Source organism: Poecilia latipinna, unplaced genomic scaffold, assembly GCF_001443285.1.
Source record: "Poecilia latipinna isolate Pla-1442-1.1 unplaced genomic scaffold, P_latipinna-1.0 Scaffold24, whole genome shotgun sequence".
In the NCBI taxonomy this organism is placed as follows: Eukaryota; Metazoa; Chordata; class Actinopteri; order Cyprinodontiformes; family Poeciliidae; genus Poecilia; species Poecilia latipinna.
Genome location: NW_015112640.1, coordinates 43,938 through 66,323, shown reverse-complemented (window position 1 = coordinate 66,323; position 22,386 = coordinate 43,938). Strand labels below are relative to the sequence as shown.

Sequence of the window (22,386 nt, the reverse complement as noted above, 5' to 3'; positions counted from 1 at the left end):
AGGTTTTTTTTTTTTTTTTTTTACAACAATGATAAGAAAGGCGAGTCAATGGGATAAAGCTAAAAAGAGGAGGACAATGTTTAGCCTTGTGGCAGAAAATCAACACTAACCAGCAAGAGATACAAATAAAATGGTTTCCATTAAATCCTGAGCATGTGTCAAATTAGCTCAGAGGTTCCCAAACTGTGGGGCGCGCCCCCTAGGGCGGGCGCCATGCCATTGCAGGGGGGACGTGGGAAGCCTGGATGGGTGAAAAAAAACAACCCCCAAAAAAACCATGATCACTGTATGCACTGGGTTTTTACCTTAGAATGGCCAACTCTCTGTTATTCCTATGTCAATTTGATACAGTAGAGGCTTCCACACTTCCCATATCTGTGACCTCTGTCACTTTTATCAGCAGTTAAAACTGTTTAATCCGTTGTTAACATGTTGTAACCTGTTTTTCCGAGCCGCCTTTAAACGCAACACAAGTGCTACGACGCTCGCGCTGGGTTTCCACCTGTGAAGGAGACCTGCTGCTGCTGTGCGGAGCTACGTAGGTTTGTGTTAGAATCACGGCAGCAAACCAGCAAAATGCAAAGAACTTTTCACAGTTTTTCCCTCCAAACTAACCAACTGAGTTGAGTAAAGCTGTTGGATGCAGGTAATGTTAGCTAAAAGATGACTAGCTAATATCAATACAGAACCTTAAGCTTAACAAGTAGCCTGTAGATACTGATGTTGTTGTCTATGTCCAGCTATGTACATTCATTTTGCCCCCAAAAGGAGTCGATTTCCCCCCACCCTGCTCATTCTTAGAGACAGGGAGTCTCTAAGAATCCTCTTCCCCACCCCTCACAAACGTCGTTCAACCAGACAGCTATTTGTAATCCAAAGGGGGGACCCAGAAAATGTTTGGAAATCACTGGGGGGGGGGGCAGGAGAAAACGTTTGGGAACCACTGAAGTAGCCCAAAGTTCAGATCTCCAACTGGAAATCATTGCAGAAACCTGACACCTAAAAGACGATTTCTGTCCAATCTGACTGAGCTGGAGTTGTTTCTCAAAGAAAAGTTTTAGTCTCCAGATGGTGGAAAAAATACCCCCAAAAGAAGCTACAATTGAAATTCAGTTACTCTCATGGAGCTAAAATCCCAATAAAATGCTCTGAGGTTTCAGGTTTTAACAAGATGTGAAAAGATAAGATAAATAAATAAGTTTATAGTGCACTACTCTCTCAGACTGTCTCCTTAACAGAGCAGCTGTTTTATTTATTATGCATCGTTTTTAAATGCAGAGGATTAAAGTTCAATCGTTGACTGGATGGTGTATTCTTTAATTGTGTTTTTATTTTGTAAAGCACCTTGAATCGCCTTTCTGCTGAAAGGTGTTATACAAATAAACTTCACTGATAGATTAAAGAGTCTAAATTTACCTGCACCTCTTTTAAAATAACACAAACTAAAACTGCTCAATTTAATAAATATGCAGCTCTGGAAAAAACTAAGAGTCCACTGCAGTGAACCCAACGGAAAACCTCCTGGTTTTTCCACCAAACATTGATTTCTGAACTCTTCCTGAGTTAAAACATTAGTTTTGTTGTTTCTAAATTAATATAAACTTGTTTTCTTTGCATTATTTGGTTATGTTTCTCATTTTCTGTAAATAAACATAAAATTTTTGCTTGTTGCATCAGAGACATGTCAGAAGTTCATAGAATAAAAGAACAATGTTCATTTTACTCAAACATTTACCTATAAAAAAGAAGCAAAAACAGAGAAACTGATCATTTTGTAATGGTTTCTTAATTTTTTTCAGGGTTAAAATCTTAATATCACCTCAGCAAGCTCTTTGTACTTTTCCTCCATGGATGTTCGCAGGTCGACTGGGTACTGAGAGAGAGAAACTGGCGTCCCAGGGAGGGATCTCTGGGGCTTCAGGGTCTTGGGTCCCGACACGCCACACAGATCTGAAACAGTACACAGAAAGAGTGAAACTTTAGTTAAAAATACAGTTTTAACTAAATATTCTGTGGAGTAAATTTGAAAACTGCAACTACTTAAAACACGTCTTCATCCAACATGATTTAAAGATGTATCATGACTGAAAAATGAACATGTGTCTTAAAGAAATTAGCTAATTACATTAAATCATATCAATAATGCAAGATAAAAAATACTATAATACTGTCTTTTGCTAAAGACAGTATTATAATTAAGTCTTTGGAGTAGAAAGAAAAGCAGAAATCTATTAGAGTTACAACTTGTGCTGCTGTGTCGCAAAAAAAAGACCTCCGTCTACTTATTTCTGCACAGATTTAGTTATCTAAATCTTTGTTTTTTTATTTAGACTTGTGGTATATAAACCACATTTAAATTTAAAACAAGTGTATAGAAGACTAAGACGCAGAAGTCAGCAGAGGTTTGGAGAAATCCTGTGTGGTCCTTGCGCTGACATACATTTTAACACAGATTAACTCTGCCTGATACATTTATAATACTGAACTGAACTGGCACCCAGTACAAAGAAAACAGTTTACAGGTATTTTTAGTCTGTTGACAGCAAAGACCTGTAGCCAAACAAGTGAAAGCAGGAACATAAACTGGAGGTATAAATAGAGAGAAATTGCAGTTTGGTTTGCCAAAGATTACAGCGTCTGGAGTTTTAAGTGGAGAAAAATTATTTTAGCAGAGCCGAGTTTGGTTCAGACACCACAGATTCGTCTCAAGTGGCAATTTAAAAAGTTCACATCTTAAAAGCTGGGAACAGTGGGGTTGTTTAGTGAAATGGTGTATGGAACTGAAAATGGTTATAAATGCAAACACAGCACTCAATATTACGCAACATTTTTTTAAAAAAAAAACTCCCTTTGTTCTCAACTTCCAGTCTGTAGAACCGCAACTTATTTTTTAATCAAAGAGATGTGAATCAAACTTCCAGCATTTTTTTTCTTACCCACATGTAGTTCCTGACATGCCTGAGTGTGGAAAAGGGCAAAAATTTCCATTTACACTCCAGAAATCCACACCGTTAAGAGTTAGTTTCTGACTAAAGTGATGCATTTCAAAAGACAGGAGCGCCATGGTTAACTGGACAAACACGGTAATTCACGGTAATTCACTCAAGTCTCTGGATTTTGGAGTGGCACGCTATCGTTTCTCCATAATTGGAGCAATTATTGGTGCCATGCCTGGGCAGCGACAATTAGTTTGTGCCATCTGCTGTCTGCCACTGAAGCGGTGGAGCTAGGAGTGAGTAAAGGGGATCTTCATTGTCCACAGTATATTAATGTGGTGTTTTAATATGAATGCAGAAGGGACCAGTAACAATTTCAAAATGAGCTACGGTGCTAGCAAAAAGTACTGAGGTGAAACTCAAGGCTGTTGCTCTCCATCTGAAAATGTTACGATGGCGTAAATGTGAAGAACTGAAGCGCATTTTAAATCTGCTTCTCTTTAAACTTCAGAAAAACACCAGGAAATTAAATAATACTGCTACAGGGGTATGAAAGCCCGCTAGAAAAATGCACGTCACTTTGAATAATACTGTAATTTTGAGACCAAATCATAAAATTGTTCAGACAAACGTTATTCAAATTTCTGGAATTACAAGGTAAAATAACAGAGACAGTGAGTGTTTAGCTTATATGCACATTTTTAAAGAAGAAATAATGTTCAACGCTACAAAGTGAACAACATCAAAAAGGGAATTGCAGCTTAGATTTCCCCAGAATTACTAGAAAACATATCAGGGCTCTAACGTCCAATATAAACCTTACAGAAAAACAAGAGAATTTGCACATACTAAAAAAATATATTAGATAATCTTAATTTATGACTTAGGGCTTCTCTTTGGAGACTTTTTAAAGACAGTATGGAAGACATACTGACAGAGCACCTTTCATACTTTACATAATGCTTAATCTTGCTTGTTTTATTGCATTTCAGTGAATCTTTGCACAGCCCTACGGTTTGCTCTCTCGGTTTGCTCCTGGCGTGATGTTTACTGCAAGTGTTTCTGCCTATTTAGAAGAAAATACCACAGCCATTCCTCACTGTGACAAAATCATGATGCAAATAGGTAGCACTGACAATAGTGTCCATCCTGGTGTCACATTCCTGACGCTCTGCACGCTGACATGCCCTCATTAAATTTCCCTGCAGCTGGTTCTGCTCTTCAAGGACTTTGTGCAATCCTTTTCTTCTGCAGATGCAAAATCAAAGATGTTGCCAATTCAAATTTTACCTTCTTTAACCACAATAACGTTGAGTTTAATGTCGTGTTTAGAGCAGAATTGTGCAAATTTTGACTTTTACTTCCATAAATCTATTTTGAAGTCAGACATTTACAACAATAGTTTCAAATCGGTTTAGTCATATTGTGCAGGATTTTGGACGAGTTTCCATCAGTTTTATCTTTCTAATTTCTTAACATGATAATGAACCAAACACACAGGGTGTTCCTATTTGAAAGTCCTCTGCAGTGGTTTACAAAAACAACTACCAAGGTTTGTTTGAATTTGACTGATGGAGCCTTGATTTGCTTCGTTTGCATGCAGCTCAGCTCTTTGCACTTTTTAATCCAACCTTTTCTAAAAGTACATCCTGTTTGGCTCGCAGATAATCATCTGAGGTATAACTAACTGAGGTATTTGTTAAAATATTTTTTAAAAACTGTCACAGCCAAATGGTTACAATTCAAGGTCTTTCCCACACAATCAAATTAATTTCAACTTTACTGCTTCTTGTAAATACCTTTCTGACAAAGGCCCTGTGTTGGTGGACTCTACAGATTTTTAAAAACAAACTGAGGTGATTAAAAGCTAAGCTGAAGGCTGAATCCCATTTTCCAGGGTTACCCCCCCTTACATCCTTTGCCACATAATTGAGGAAATGGTTGCAAGATCCCACAGAGAAACGGGACACTCCTTCAAAAAGCTGCTACTTCATCAATTCTCACGCTGTTTGCATGCAATTATGCATAACTTAATATGCCTTTAAAGGTCACAAAAACATAAAGATCGTGTGATTTAACCTTTAGCAGATATCAGGGTACAATTTTTTTAAATTAGAAAAATTAATATAATAGAAAAACCCTAAAATGTAATTAACTAATTCCAAACATTTACGCTGTTTTTATACTTATTTACAATAATAAATTGTGACACCAGAAACACTACTTTAGTTGAGGGGTGAGAAGCGAGTTAGAGGACAAAGAGTGAGGATTTGGGATGAAATGGGTCTCAGGCTACAACTATTAGCTAAACTTTTATAAACTAAATGCATATTTCTGTGCAGAAAAGGTTTCATTTTGATTCAATTAAGCTTCTTAAATGATGTTTTTCTTTTATAACCCAAACAAAAGACTATTGAGGATCATCCATTACATCTGAGTGGTTTAATGAGTGCATGGTTAGTTCCTGTTTTGAAAAAAAAAAAAAATACAGTTTCAGGACATAAATTACGATAATAAGTTGCTACACCACATAACTAGTTTTGTTTTTGATACGTGTATTATTTAGTTATGCAAGCTGAAGTCATTTAATCAGTTTAAATCATCAGTACAATAATTGAGAGAAACAAATTAAATGAAGGCTGCCGGATCTGATGTGCTGCTGAACTGGACGGGATAAAAGGACATTGAGAAACGTCAAAAAATAAAAATAAAAACCTCTGTAGCGTGTGTATGGAGTCAGAGCCCCAAACTAATTTATTTTGGTTTGGTGAGAGAGACTCCAATAAAAGTTTTTGTAAGTATTTACAGACTTTAGTCATGAGAGGCAGAATGAGGACACGCGCTTCAGGTGTTCCTTAGCAACCACCGCTCGCTGAGAATAAACCTCTGTTTTGCATCCACGTCTTGAACGCATCATCAATTTTCATCATTAAGATGAAAAAAAAAGATTAGACTCACTTTCTAACCTGCTAGAGCATAAATTTATCACTTTACATAAAAAATAATATATTAAACTCTGCACAAGGGAAAAGTATTTTAGTACGAAAGGAAAAATTAATAGGCTAATTGTTCCTTTAGATGAGATAAACATATGAGACAGATGGCAGCTCGTTAACTCAACACCATCAGAAGCAGGAGGAAGGTCAGTGTGTTCAGGTGGACTGAAAAGTGAGAGCTCAGCGGCACACAGTGTTTCCTACAGGCTGGCTGAGGGGCGAAGTGGTAATGAAGACACGAGTTTCAGTTTCAGACACAACGGCGCAGCCTGCCTTTCTGGTTTGATTCAGGACTCCTGAAGTCTTGAATGTTTAGATCCTACAAATGTTGCAGGATGAAAAATTGCCTCAGAAATCTTTGCGATAAACGGTGGATGTAATCGTTTTGAGACCGTTTTCATAATGGCACAATGACGCAAGTTCACCCTGTCAGAGACACTTTCATTTAGTGAAGAACAAAATAACAAAAACTATACATAAAAATAAATAAAAACCAAACAAAACCAAAACATTAAATAAAATTCATTATAAAGTCATGCAAAAAATGTTAATCATCAGAATGGAAATTATTGAGGTCATTTTAATGCACCTACAAACATTCACCAACTACACTTTATATAAAGATCAAATTTACGGAACCACATCAGTGTGATAATGCTGGCTTTGTTCTTTCACTTCTCTGTCTCTTTAGCTCTTCTTCCAGGTTTCTGAGTGCTGCCGTCTTATCCCAACACACAGCCACTCTTTCTGGACCCTCATCTGTCACCACAAGCTTGTCAGTGCAACATTTTTAAACGATAAGCACCCACGCCGCACAGTGAACTGCTAAAACTCCTGCTAACACAAGAGTCACAACAGCAAGCGCTTCATTACAAAAGGTACTGTTTATGATTGTTGATTGTGAGCTACAGTACCTTTATCTGCCTGTCTTGTCCTGAACTCACAGTCTCCGTTGTGGCAGCAGTGGCCTTGTTTGAGCTCTTGCGCGATGCTGGGACATGTAACTAGGCCTGGGACGGCCGATGGACCCTCCCCCGCTGGTACAGTGGAAGACAGAAAGAATGACAGCAAACGGAGAGACCGAACACTCTGGAGACACAACGCTGCTCTGACACCGGGATCTCACAGCTCCTTTTGTCTCTCCTGCTGTAAGTGTCGCCTCCTCCTGAGCGCTGCTGAGGCAGTTTCCCCCCCCTCTCTTTCCCTCTTTCCCCCTGGTTCTGTGTCACAGCTGCTTCCTGGATCGCACCGGTTTACAGTGCATGAACAGCCCAGCCTTCAAGCTCCCGGATTTAAATACTGGGTTGGTGCATACCACGTGGCAAGAAAGGGGAAGGGCCAGGGAGGACTGCATCATGCTCTATTGTGCTGTAAAATGGAGGGGGAGCCGGGATAAGTAGCCACTCCTTCTCCTCCTCCCACCTCTTTTTCACAAGGCTTCAATTATCTGAACGACTGCAAAGCTGCACAAAACACTGATATCAGTGTTATTTGTTTTAGCTGATGACTTTGTTGCACTGTTATCGCTGGCTTTTGTTTCCTGGGGTTTGTGAAACTCTAAAATGCCTCTCGGGTTCACATGACCCTGCCATGAAATCCGTCACTCTGTGGAAAATCTCAGCAATTTCATAAGTGAGGGCACGAGGCTTCATTTGCAATCATGTTAATGTGGAGATTAGATAATTTACACACTTCCTCCCATGTTTCCTCTTTATTCACATGATGCCCAGGAAGCGACTTCATTCTCGTCTTACGTGACAAATACTTTATTGTAACTTACAGCAGCTTGTCTTTATTTACTGAGCGTCTTACAGGCAGTTAGAGCTTGTAAGGCATTAAAGAAATCAACACTAGTAACACGTCTAATAAATTCAGTTCCTAACATATGATATTTGAAATAAATTTAAAACCCATAACTGTGTCACTGAAACATAAAAAAATTAATACAAAATGCAGCCTTTTTGTAATTGAAAGAATACTATGCTTCAGATTATTTTTTAAAATGACTTAAAAGAAGTAAGAAAGTTTTTTTATATAACATTTGAGATTAAAGTAATACTCTCCATAGAATTAAAAACAAGCACTTTGAGTTTTATACTGCCAAACTGGTTTAGTTTAGCTTTGTTTGTTTTTCCCATCAGTTATTTTTTGGCTTGCTTTGAGTTGGTACTTGGATGCCTTAATTTAATTAGTTTGGTTTTGTTGCTTTAAACTCAATAAAAACATAAACCTGCTCCATGCGTCAGTGCAACATTTTTAAACGATAAGCACCCACGCTTACGAGACAGGTCAGTCGAGACCTGACCTGTCTCGACTCCACAGGTCAGGTCGCAACATGCATCAGCAGCATTTAAAACTTGCAGAGCTGAAGCAGAAAATGGTATTTTTCAGAGCTACCATTCAAATCCAGAAGCAAATGGGCAGAAGGTACAGGCAATCTGAAACCAGAGGTTGCACAAACAGATATGTCAAGAGGCCCTGAATCTAAGAAATAAACTATTTTTGTGCAACGCCGTCATGCAGCCAGTCAACCACACAGGAAACATTGACGGAAAGGCTGATGCGCTTTTAGTCGGTGACATTTAGAAACCATCACATAAAACGAAAAAACTGAGGGAGGAGGAGTCGCTCATAAGGTATTCAGTGTTGAACGTATTTATGGCTTTTCAGAGAACAAAGCCACAACAAAGCGAGGTTTCATTTCAGATGCATACAAACACTTTATTACAACTGGAAATATACATGTGACAAGAGTTGCACATATGATTTAGATTTTTTTATTCAAATATTCAGTTATTTAACAATTTATATATATATATTTATATCTCAGTTTTGCCCATCAACATTAATAAGCAGAGCTGACACAGCTCCAGTCTGCAGGTTAACTTATGAAATGTTTGTAGCTATTTGATGAGATGAGGGAAAACCACACAACAATCCCTCATAATCCCTAAGAGGTATGTTTTTTATTTATCTACTTGTTCAGTCTTACTTTTTAAATAAGTAAATACAAAATGATTCATTTATTTCTGGGTTGTTTTGTCCTCCTTACCAAGTAGCCTAAGGCTTGGAATAATTACCTGAGTAGTCTGGATGTGGAACAACAAAATGATTGCCCCATTATGATTTAATATTTTCATTACACTCCTGTAATAAATAGCTCAAATGAGTTCCTCTTACGTTTCAACAATCTCCCATAAAAATGTCTTACAGGAAAATAAAAAAAATCTTTACAGAAAAGCTCAGTTAGAGGAAAATAAGCAAGATGCTCAACTCACTGATTTTTAAAGAGCCAAGGTTTCATTTAGGAAAAAATGAATCTCAAATTCAAAGATTAAGGTTGATTGTCTAGATGAGAGCTTAGTAAAACACAGCTGAGCAGCACTGTTTCAGCATTTGGAAGATGATGACCTTTTAGGAAACATGAAGATGTGACCTCTAAGTCCCTGGTAAACAAACTCTTAAAAGAGAATCTGAGACTTCCTGCTATAAAACTGGCAAAGAAATAGCAATGAAACCGCACATCCTAGGAAAACAGCACTTTAGTCATTTTTATGCAAAACTCGGGCAAAACAGTTTTTAAAAATGTTCCTCTTCTCAGTCCAGATATTTAAAAATCGGTGTGTTTTAGTATAGCTGCAGTATGAAAATCCAGATGCCAGATTTAATGTATTTACATATGTTTTCTATACTAATACCGCCTGCACTTCATATTCATTTGTCTAACATAAACCAATAATTTTCTACAAAACAGCAGCAGAACTAACTAGCACACAATCTGCACAATATATAAAATTACAGTTGTCGTCACAATTATATTTTAATTCCCGGCATTCAGGTTCTTTATGCTAATGATATATTTATGGCTAGTTGAGTGGATTTTCAATGGTCTTTAAGTTTTAGTGGTCAAGACGTGATGGTAATACTTTATTTGACAGGGTGTGCATAAACATAACGCCTGTCATGAACATGAAGGAGTCTTTATGACTGTTGACATGAAGAGTCATTCGGTAAATAATTACACTTTCAATCCAAAGTTGAGGTAAAAGTTGCATTTAAAGTCCATTAAAAATGCCAACTTTGCATTAAAGTGTCTTTATTTACAAAATAATCCAAAGTTGGCACTTTTAATGAAAATGTTAAAGCAACTTTGCATTAAAGTGTCATTATTTACCGAATGACACTTCATGACAACAGACATTCATTCATGTTTCATGTTTCTAACAGGTGTTACGTCATGTTTATGTCAGTCTTATGCACGACTGTCAAATAAAGTGTTACCAATATGATAATGGTGGTGGAGGGACAATCTGGGTCAATATTCAACAATCGACCTTTTACAATAAAGTTGTTTTAAAGAAAACAAGTTAAAACATTTACACTTGAATGAAAAGAAAATTTAGCATCGACACCGTTATAATTTAAAGGTACTATGAAAGGCAGTATCGTGAGTCGTGTTTTTATTTGCAACCTCCACATGACTCCCAGTATTATTACTTCTCAGCACATCCTTTCCCCCCGATGCCAATCAGCAGCACCAGGGAGAAACTCAACACGACTCGTCCCTCCCCGTTTCAAAGAGACGGCTTTACTGTCGACGACTCTGCTCGACAGCTCTAATCTCCATGTCGGGAGCCAAATTCCCACGAGAAAAATAGGACAAACATTCACAAAAAATGTTTTCCTAGTATTCACAATGATGTGGCTACTTTGTAATTTGTCAACCAGGATAGTTTTCATGCGATAACAGAGAAACATTCAAAAACAAAACAGAGACACGGCTCTCATTGTCCCATACCAATCATCTGGGATCATTCTGACCGTATTTTCTGTCAGCTCAGCTCTCATTGTATCTGAATATAGCAGAGCTACTCTGTTACTTGACACTGTCAGCATTTAACACTTGTAACTTACACTTGTTCGATTCTTATGCTGCAAGAGGTCAATATCCCATCTCAGAGATAAAACCCCACTTAAGGATGACATTCAGGAACAACAAGAGGTAAAATGCTGCTTTGTTTTCTTTATTTATGTCTGAAGTTATTTGCTTGTTTGGTTAAATGTGTTGCTTCCAGGTCAGTTTAGATCTTGGTTATTTTGCATCCTATCTCCCATACCTATCTCGGTTTGTACAGCAATTATTTAAGGAATTGCAAAACATATTAACTTTCTTTGTAGGTAAATATTGATACATTTAGGAGATAAATACTTAAACTATAAACTATAACTATAAAGTATTTTGACTCTTTGTTGTGTTATTTTACACAGCAATTACACACAACTTTTTATTGAACAATGACAGAAAATCGTAATAATCCATTAGAATTTGTGTTTTAAATGAAAAAAAAAACAAAAAACAATTTACACATTCATCTAAATATCATTAATGTAAAATAATTACTGAGAATTTAGTGTGATCCACATTTGGCCCAAATAAATTTTCCCCAACAGTTTATAAATGATCAAAGTATGTTTACCATTTATTGGTGTTACAATACTGGATTTTGCTACAGGACATTGTGCATACAAAATAGATAAACGACTCCAAATCATCAATTATTAAAGCAACTATAACATATCCTGGAAGCAGGCACAAAAATCCTGAATGGTTAGTAAAAAAAAAGATGGATAACTCAACCTCACACCCCACATTTTATAGAACTAAACACACTAAAACCTGCGAAAAAAACCCCGTAAATACTGCAAAGGCAATGTATAAAAATATTTTAAATGTATAAAGCATCTTAAGTTTACAAACTTAAAAAAAGTAGTAAGAAGTGAAGTTCTGAATAAAAGTCAAAAGAAGTAAAAACTGACCAGACCTGAATAAATTTGCCCATTTATCTGAACAAATTGCTGCACAATTATTGGTAACACTTTATTTGAAGGGGGGTGAATAAGAATGTCATGACACTGTCATAAACATGACATAACACTTTTTTTTTTAAAGTTTAAACTTTACCTTTAATAACATAAAGTTACATAATTTTTAAAGTGCAATCAGTAATTCTTTTATAACAAATTTATAACAGTAATGATTTCTTGGTTAATGTCAAGTTGTCATAATGAAGACATTTTGAATAATGTCAACTTTGTATTAAAAGTGTCATAATTTACCGAATGACGCTTTATGACAACAGTCATAAATATTCATGAAGGCTTATTCATGTTCATGACAGGTGTTATGTCATGTTTATGACAGTGTCATGTCAGTCTTATTCAACCCCCTTCAAATAAAGTGTTACCCAATTATTTGCACCTGCATGAGTTACTCACACATCAACATTATGACTATTTTGATCTTTTAACATCTGTGCAACTTGCATGATTTTTCCCTCACAAAGCCAGTGTGGTCACAGAGATCAGTCACTGCGGACGGTCAGGGCAGACAATAGACTTGTAAGCTCAGAAGCTAATAAAAAGTAAGCCAGCGACCAAACATCAGCTGACGCTGGTTCGTCTCTGAGCAAATGAGGAGGATTAAATGAAAGAGGATCTCTGCTAGGAGCACAAAGTGGAGAACTTAACTGTGTCTACCAATGAAATGCATCTTAATCATGCAGTGCTGCTGTTCATTTAGCAAATTACCTCAGTGAGAGTTTTCAGATGTTGAGTCTACCTGCTGTGAGTTTGTGTGGCCGACGCTTGTGTTTGTTTTGAGAGGATACTGGCGGCTCTGTGCTGTCTAGAGGCCCTCAGCAACAAAAAGCCCACCTGTTGGTGGGGTGAGAGATTTCATGGCCTTGATTCCCTGCTCCACAAAATCCCTTTTCCAGAACAGCCATGTTACATGGGGAGCAACTGAGCTATTATTAGCAGGAAAAAAAGCCCAGGAATTTTCCACCCAAACACAGGAAGATTTGGTCATCGCTTCATGCCTGACTGCAGGACGGCCAAAGAGCGGAGACACATGTTTAACACTGATGTGCTGAAAATACGACGTTTCCATGTCAGATGTCTCCCTCTAGCTGCAAAAAGCTAAAGGATCTCAGAAAATAAACAAGAATGGAGCAGGCGACCGTTATTTTTACCACTGAACAGAGAAATATTTGGGCGTTTTCTGCAGTTTGATGTTCACACACTCAGTCAGTAAATGTTCAGAAAGCTTTACAGCAAACCAAACTGACCGCATGTTAACAAGGGTTTGATGGGATATAAAAAAAAGAACATTAGAAGCAGCCATTTTGTTTATTTCATGTAACAACTTTTGTTTTCAAGATTATCTTCTTCATGCACAACCTCTTGCCAAGATAAAGCTTCACATTGTTCCTGAGGACTTTTTGTTAATTGTGCTTTTATATATTTTCAATTCATTTTAGTTTATTATATGGAGCCATTGTACAAAAAGTTATTGCATCCAAGTAGGCCTGTCATAATAAATTTTGTTGGACAATAAATTGTTCCAGTAACTATTGTGATAAACGATAATATTGTTGTTTTGACACAATTTTCAAGTGATAAATTGATAATGGTATAATAATGAAAGTTTGCCTTATGGAAGATCAATAAATTTTAATTTTGTAAAAAAACAAAACAAAAAAACAAACACTTGAAACTGGATGTAGAAGAACAATAAATATCATTCTTAACCAAACTAAATGACAACATCTACCTGTGGATGAAAAGTGTTGTATGCACAAACTGTTGATATTGTCTGAATATGTTTTATTTTGTGGTTGAGGAACTGAAGAAAAATTCCCACCCTGGTGGGCAACAAAATTTTATCCTATCCAATCCTAAAATAATAATAAATATCCAAAATAAACCATGACAACCAAAAACAAAAAATAAAATGGAGAGAAAAACATAAATAAAATTAACTATGATGTCTGTATAAACATAATAATAATCCGAATTGAAAAAAGCTCATTTTAACTCATCATGAAGCAGGCTTTAATCTTTTAGCACAATTTAACTTTGTGACAACGACTCCGATTCGATGTAAGCTGCAGGCCCAGCTAATTGCAGACATCAAAGAGCGCAAGAAGGACGGTAAAGTTTACAAGAGCTTTTAGAGAGCCGCCACAAGTGAAAACTGGTACTGCATATGCATAATTTAAGACACAAAGACCTAAAATGACAGGGAACGTGTTTAATAATGAACCAGAACAGAGGAGAACTGCAGGAACCGCTGGACAACCGCATATTTTGGGACGACTTACAGTGAATCTCACCACTGCCTTCCTTTGAATGAATTTGAACCTGCAGCTGTCTTTTTATCAGAAGGCTTGTTTATGTCTGTAGATCAAGATAAACCTCATAAACAGGACACACAAAAGATGTAGCGTATTGGAACTTAACACGTTGTTTGGAAACGTTGATGACTCGGGGTTCATGACTTGTTTACAACTCCATGCTCACAACAGCGACAGTAGATGATGTTTACAACACGAATTTGCTGTCAGAGGGCAAGTAGGTTGATGTGGTCTGAAGAGAGAAGTGGCCCAGATCTGGTGCTCAAAACAGACTGCGAGAAGCACAGGACCCAGCCAAGCGGCTAATTGAGAGGACTTAGATGACTGCATGGATGGAGAGACTTCTAAGTTATTTATTACTGCGCCAAGCACGGGCCTCCTCAGCAAATTTCATAAAATGTCTGTCAGAGGGAGTTACTGCTTCACATATGCAGTCGCATCCCTCCAAACAGGAAAGCTGCACAACACTAAGGCATCACCCAGTTTCAAGACAAGTTAATATTTGCATGAAATGATCTTTGATGTAATTATCAGTACACTGGAGGGACGGTTTCTGTTAAAAAAAAAAAAACAGTTAACTTATAGCACAAGCGCAGTAATGGAGCTACAACCCCTTATTAATGGGACTTAATGTCAAGATGTGACATTAAGTTGGAAATATTAATGTGTACAAAAACACTGAACATAGCATGCCTCTCTTTGGAATCTTGCCAGAAAGTGAAAACATTTCTAAGAGAATAAAAACCTCTCAAAAATGTAACACGCATATTTTAGTACAAACTATATTGCTCTGCCTTAAGTATGGCTCTATTTCTAATTCTAAAAACCTTAAATTAATCCCTGAGAAATGATTGATTAATGTGTTAAACTCTGAACTATATGGCTGTATTTTCATTTAACCTGTTGTTCACAGGTTGTCATTCACAATGACAGGGGTGTCAAACTCCAGTCCTCAAGGGCCGCTGTCCTGCAGTGTTTAGATGTGCCACAGGTAAAAAAACAGTGGAATGAAATGGCTTAATTACCTCCTCCCTGTGTAGATCGGTTCTCCTGAGCCTTGCTAATGACCTAATTATTCTTTTCAGGTGTGGTGCAGCAGAGGCACATCTAAAAGTTGCAGGACAGCGGCCCTTGAGGACTGCAGTTTGACACCTCTGTCACGAGAGGACCCAAATTTGGGTCCTCTCGTGAATAACAGGTTAATAGAAGGATTTCATGTTTGAGAGCTTAAATGTGAAAATGCTTCAGCCAGGAGATTTTGTCTGCAACATTTGAATACCTTCTTTCTCTCTAACTGAGCCTGAAAAATCTTGCAGAAACCCCGTTTACTAAAACTGGCTTCTGATTGGCTGATCAGGGCCTGGGAAGACTCCTCCCCCAGAGGCAGCAGAAACAGAAACAAGCTTTACCCATCTGAGTCAGCAATAAGACTGATCAACTTCTTTACTTTTTTGTTGTTTTGTTTCTTCCTGTAATGTGCTTATTCTGGTTGTGTACCTCGATTTTTAATCCAAAGTGAGGAACATCTGTACACCCTAAAAGCCAGCATCAGAAACAAGTATCAGAAGATACAAGGTCAGCTTGCCTTTGCAGGAATGACCAGCCCCAAATAGCACGCATAATATATGAGTTAAAAACAACTTAACATTTTACCAAAATTAAAAAACAGAAGCGCAAAGTTAATATACAATATTACTAAATAATTTTATGCGAATGATATAGAAACCATCTGACCAAAACTAAACTAAAATATGTGTTCACAAATAAATTAACCTCTTATTTCAAGCATTTATCAACCAGTAATATTACAATTAATGAACTCATCGCTCATTGTATAAATGTAAATGTTTTCCTCTCTTTCCCATTTTAGCACTTTCAGGCTAACATTGTAAACAAGAAATTGCTCTTCATATTAACCAACAAGAAACTAATAAAAAAATTAAAAGTTTATATTTGGTTTATTATTTAATTATGTTCAGACAGTCTTTGCAGCAGTCCTTGCAGAGTCACACATGCTGCATATTAAACATCAGCCGAAAACAAACTGCTTTAACATCAAATATAAGAACCAACATTAAGTTACGAAGGGGATCCCCACATTTGCAAACTAATTTCCTAAGCTGGAAAGCATAAAAACCTGCATGCCAACATAACATGCATCTGCGTCGCTGACTCCACCCCACAGTAACAACTGATACTTCCTGCACTCTCTCTCTCTGTGGGACCCCGTTTCATCAACACTCACCGGGGCTGGTGTTGCTCTGCAGGCTCCCTCTTTTGGGAGTCTGGGATTTAGGCTTACCCTTCCCCTGTCCATTGCTGCTGGAGGCGGAAGATGACATCCTAGCACCCGAGTTCCTGCTACTACAGGAGCAGAGCAAGTCTGAGCTGTGAAGTGACCAGCAGAGGGGAGCATCCGCTCTGATGCTGGAGCTCTGTCTCCTGGTGGGGCAGGGGAAAAGCAGGACCCATGCTGGGCTGCTCGCAGCTCTGCTGCAAACTTGGCTCCACCTCTTTCCAGCCAGCAGCGGGTCAGCAGGCGAGCAGCACAGCGACGCACTAAAAGGACGTCCAAGGCTTTCCCCGATCCTGCGGGGGACTGTCCTCCTTGGTTGCCTTAGCAACCAGGGAATGAACTTCCTGTAGCCAGCGTGGTGAAATACAACCACAGAAGAGGCCATTGCAGAAGAAGGTGTGCTGCTAGCATGACAGCCAGCAGTCCTGGTGACCAACTTGTACCCCCGCAGCTCAGAGCCAAGGTGAGAGGAGGACGAAAGTTTTCCACTTGTCTAAACTTAGAAGTTAGATCCACTTGGTATCATAAGAATGCTCCCGTTAGCCAAGAGAAGAAGGAGATTTAGATGAACAGCAGGAGATGGAGGGGGGAGGGGAAGAGCCAAAGACAACAAACAGAAGAGAGAGGATAAGCTTAGAAACCGGCTAACCGGTGAGGTCTGCGACTCTTTCCTGCTGGAAACTTCTGAGGGGAGCCAGGCAGCTGAAACGCACACAGCACAGGCCCTCCTGACTGGGCGTTTTATAAATAGGGACAGCCAATGCACAGACAGGGACAGTAACACAACCTGGGACAGGCTACACTACATGCACAACTTTCTAGTAACATAATTGATCACACTGCTCGTCTAAATGAGCAGTGACCGCATGTCAAAGCAAACTTATAAATAAACCTCCACTGATTGACCAGATTTCAAATCAATGCATTCTGATTACATAACTTCACTACGGGACGCTGTGCAAAAACAAACAGCTCCAGTTTAAATCCAGTTACATCCAATAAAGCTATACCGATTTATTTCAATGCGAATTTGTCTTTTCATCGGTTCAAACCATCGTATAAAATGTGCAGCTGTCATTCACACAGCAGAAAACCACAAACAGCAGCCTGGGATAATGTTATCTGTAATCTTATCAGCACACTCACAAACTTGTTACGCAAGACGGAGGACTTTCAAGAATGCAAACTGGTGATGACAGGATTACTGAGCTCTTAAAAATGTTTGACTGAATCAGTGACTTGAGAATCTGGGGCATGAAAAACCTAAAAAAAAGGTCAAGATCCCCACCTAGTGGTAAGCAAAATAATGCAACTAGGAGAACTTATTTCTCTCTTACGGCCAAAATGTCCTGAAATTAATAGATATTAATCCCAGTGGCCTGTTCTTCAACTTGCTTGCAATGTGGATAAATCACCCAGGAAGAGGGATTTTACTGTTCAGTATCTGTATTAAAGCTCTGTTCATCTGGAGTCACAGCCCAGGCATTCACAGTTTGTTTGCACACAGCCTCTAAAGTGTAAACACAGATTCAGACGACCACTTCCTTTATGTAAACTCCAGATCTGCAATATAGATCAGACAAAGTAGAAATTTACCAATACAGTGATTTACGATTCATCTAGGACAGTTTGAACAAACTTCCTACCATGTTTATGTATAAAAACTATCCAAAAACTATTTTGAGTGGATGTTAAATAGACTTCTTTAGACAAAAACGTAAAATATTAATCCTTAAATAAACAGCTTCAGAAAAGCTCCAACAAGAAACCTTTGAGCTTCATTGTCTGACCAAGTCGAAGATCATCCTCGATATTGTTGTCAACATTAAAAAACAATGTTTTTGGGCGTCTGCAGCCGAAATCTGACCTAGTTTTCAGAGACGACTCACCATCTGGTGCAGCAGCACCAGCAAAAACAACCAAACACACACACACAGGCCTAATTTAATCTTAAATAAAAAAGCAAACTATCCTTTTATTAGTGAATACCATAAATACTCACATTCTTAGGACACAGAGGGGTTTCATCACCAAGCAGCTCCTCAGTAGCTTTTTCTCTGCTTGGTTAGGATTTGTGAGCTCACATTCTTTTGCTAAGAATGAGACCACTGTGCGTATCACTGCATGCTGATGAATCTTTTTTTTTTTACCCTTCGAGAGCACAGCCAGCGAAATTCAATGTCTTATTTGCAGAGGCCAAAAGCAAGGAGAAAAAAAAACTGTTTGCTTTCTTTCTGCAAATTGCCTCTCCGCAAATATTTTTGAAATGTGAAAAAGTATTGGGCCTTGCCAAATGTAAGCCTGTTGTATTATTATTATTATCATTTTTTTCTAAAACATAGCCTTGACTTGTTACTACTCCTGATTCTGCCAGTCGCTAATGGCTGAAAGCCAAACTAGCTTGTAAGAGTTTCTAGAAAATGTTGTTTTGGAAATCAAAAAACTTGTAAGTTTCAAAGTATTTGGACAGACTTAAGCACTTTAAACTCCAGGCAGATTTAGGTTTAAAGTATTTTTTTTTGTAATATATTTTACCAAAATGTTTCTTCTGACTGGAGGTAAAATTAACATTTTTGGATCTGACAGAGAATCTGTAGAAGGAGTTAACGATTATGAGGTGAAGGAGGTCTTCCTACTTCAAATACTTACAACTCATCAAAAAATAAATAACAACCAAAAAATAGCTCAGTTATTATAACAAGGGGATTGACTGCTGTATTATCTCAATAATTGTCCTACTAATTATTGAGATGAGTATAAATGTAAATAAAAACAAGTCAATTATTTGTTTCTATCCGATATTCCTTTCACATCATTCTATCTAGAAAAGCCTGGTCACTGCCAGACACACTTCTTAGCTGAATAATTTTTAAACTAAATGGATGATTAATTTTATATATAATTTTATAATATATATAACTGGAGTTGAGATAGTATATATATATATATATATATATATATATATATATATATATATATATATATATATATAATAATACTAAACTTGCTATGACAGAAAAGTCACTTTTGCCATATTGTAGGAAAATAGTGTTTAAGAAATTAACATTTGAATAATATATATAGAAAACTTAATGCATTAAGTACGCATTTAACATTTTTATTGCATGAATTAAGTTACATAAATATTATACTACTTTCCATTTCAGACTCAACTTATTGTTTTTTTGTTTGTTTTTTTTGCTTCAATAACATTCAGGACATTTAAGCACAAATTACTACATTGAATCTGCTTAAGTCTTAGTTGGATCTTATCTGATGAGTGAATATATAATTTAAAAAAAACAGTAAAATTGGATGATGTTTGGAGAGTGGGGAAGAGTTTTTAACTTCTTTCTTCACATCTGGTCAAAGTATGACAAGCTTAATTTCTAAATCAAGAATCTCGACTTCCACAATAAGCAGTGACATATCCTACAAAGATGGAGGTTCTTCTAAGTACCTATGCTTTGCAAAAATAAATAAATCTAGCAGTTTTAGTGGTTAGTTTTGGGCTTTCAGAGTTATTAATGTGTCAATATATCTGTAGAGCTACTATAGTGCCAATAAAGATCTAGTTCAACCAGAAATTCAAGTTGCCTAGAGGGATGTTGCCCATCCCTGGTCGTGAAGGCACACTGCCCTGCTTTATAACACCTGAGTAAGATGATTAAAGCATCAGCCACCAAATGAAATCAAGTGTGCTAAATCAGGGAAACATCTAAAACCTGCAGGGCAATAAGCCTTGAAGACCAGGGTTGGGATCCAGAGACCAAACAGGTAGCGACCTGGCAAAACCTGGCTTTTGAATAAGGAAGCATTCAGTCATTAAGCCCTAGAACAAAATGCTGATTTCTAAAATACTCAAATCAAGGTGTGATGTAGCAAATTAGGCATAAAGCATTTCACTTTAACATAAGTCATTGTGAAAACTATTGCATTATTAGACTTCTTTTCTCTGTAAAAAGAGGGAAAACGTTTGGAAAAAGCCAGCATTTTTTCCTGTGTTCTTTAGTTAATTAGTAACATAATGGCACTAATCTTCCTTGACTGCAAGTTCTGAGTATTCAGATGAATATAAAATTAATTTATAACTAATTAAACATTCCTTGAACATTAGCAGAGCACAAAGCGTTTTTCCCTTGTGTTGCGTGGTTTATTAAACATTTCGGACAGGATGTGAACCGACATACCTGACATTGTTGTAGTTAGCTGCAGGCGACAGTGGACCAAAGAAGCTCAAATATAAAGGAAATGGTCTGAAAACACAGAAAGAATGCAGAAAAAAGTTAACATGGTGGAAAGTAACTGTTCATACAGAGTTGATACCGGTTCATCAAAGGTCATTAACACACTCGCTAGCTTAACTTAAACGTGTTAACTATCCTTAAATACATTAACTTTAACTGTTCTGACACCTTGGGGATGTAATTTAAACGATCTCCTCATTTTATAACCATTCAAAATAACCAATAAAAACAAACGTCACTAAAGTAAAGTATTAAGTAGACACCATAAATACATTATTTTTTCACCTTAGCTCATGAGCTTCGTGGGTTTTTATGTTTAGACGGAACTTCAGTTTCCTTTCAGTGTGGATTAGGTATCGGTTTTAAAGGAGCCGCTCCAGTTTGTCTCTCAGAGGTTCAAAGTCTCAGAAGAGGCTGTCCGCGGTCCTGCCAGCTCAGATAAGGTCTTATCTGCAGTAACTGGAGCAAAGGCGCCTGTCAAAACCCCAAAATGTCTGCATGGACGTGTATATGCACCATTTAACCCAATGACTTATGCATGTAAAGAAACTGGAAAAAAACCTCTTTTGTCACTATAGATCAGTTTGTTTGTTTTTTTTCTTTTTCTTAGTAGCATCATACAGTATTAAATAAATACGAAAGCGTTTTGTAATTTTTGGCGCTTTTTATGCTAGCTTTGTAACAATATATATTTTGTGTTTTTTTTTTATAATGCAAAACTAGGACTGATTTATTATGTTAAAAACAACAACCACAATATTTAAAACTGAAATATTGAACCTTTTTTTTTTTTAGTTTTGTGGTAAGAACATGTGACAACTAATTTATTTTCATTTATAAAATAATAAAGCATGAAATTACAGCCAAAAAGAACCAAAAGTTTACCTTTTATCGTATTTCTGGGCAGGTGCAGATCCTGCAGACATGCCATACTGTCTGTAGAGGGCGCTGTTTCGTCTGTACACATCAAAGCATTTTAACGTCAAAAATTTGTCACATTTTAGTGACGTCGGGATGAAGTATAAACTTTTTACTGTTCAGGTACGGAGCTTATCAGAGTATAATTTTTTCTTTACCTGTGATTTTATGTTTTGAGATACTAAACATTAAAATTAGATCAAATAAGACTTACTTTTCAGCTGATCAGTTTTTTCACTCCTCCCCCCCGAAAATAGCTTTTCGAATTAATATTTTGTGTTTTATTTCTTTTTAAATAAAATGTATATATGATTAAGAATGCCTGAAATAAACACACATCTAAAAGTTTTTATGATTTTGGACATGAACAGTTATTTCTTAAATACACTGTCGCCTTTCTTAACCTGATGTCGAAACATCCAACCCTAATATAAATATGGACAGTGACGTGACGTCAAGGGAGGAAGGACAGTGTTTGCTAACACAAGATGAGGTATAGAGGATATCAAAGAACTCAACAAATCTAGTTTCTCTGTTGCTTCTTGAATTTTAAATTTATTCTCAAACGTTACAAAGTTAGATTTATAAAAGATGAGCTGTGTGTGTGGCCTAAATGAAACCATAAATGAGAGTGTCAATTTATTCAAGCTCCTCCTTTTGGACAGATAAACTATATCTTTTTAACATGGTATGCTCCCCTTTCACCACTCCATAGGTTTGCATCAAATAATAAACTTAAAGTTGAATAATTTGCATCATCATCATGATTTTGCTGCTCCTGATTAGGTCAAAGTTCAC

General features: G+C 37.1%; 1 protein-coding gene across 6 annotated transcripts in view; it reads right to left on the bottom strand.

Moving 5' to 3' along the window:
- The window catches only part of ampd2a (adenosine monophosphate deaminase 2a), a 41,587-nt gene extending 20,545 nt beyond the window's left edge, over positions 1 to 21,042 (bottom strand). For 2 of the 6 annotated variants that reach the window (XM_015036836.1, XM_015036851.1), the window contains exons 1-2: positions 16,373 to 17,073; positions 1,820 to 1,950 (exon numbers count right to left, since the gene is read on the bottom strand). In XM_015036836.1, coding sequence (XP_014892322.1) covers positions 1,820 to 1,950; positions 16,373 to 16,808 — 567 coding nt within the window. In that variant the 5' untranslated portion in view covers positions 16,809 to 17,073. Of the gene's footprint in view, positions 1 to 1,819; positions 1,951 to 6,846; positions 7,054 to 16,372; positions 17,074 to 18,425; positions 18,520 to 20,613; positions 20,680 to 20,955 lie in introns of those variants that run through there. The other 4 variants (XM_015036860.1, XM_015036870.1, XM_015036844.1 and 1 more) reach the window with 4 other exon arrangements.
- Between the last annotated feature and the right edge of the window lie 1,344 nt (positions 21,043 to 22,386).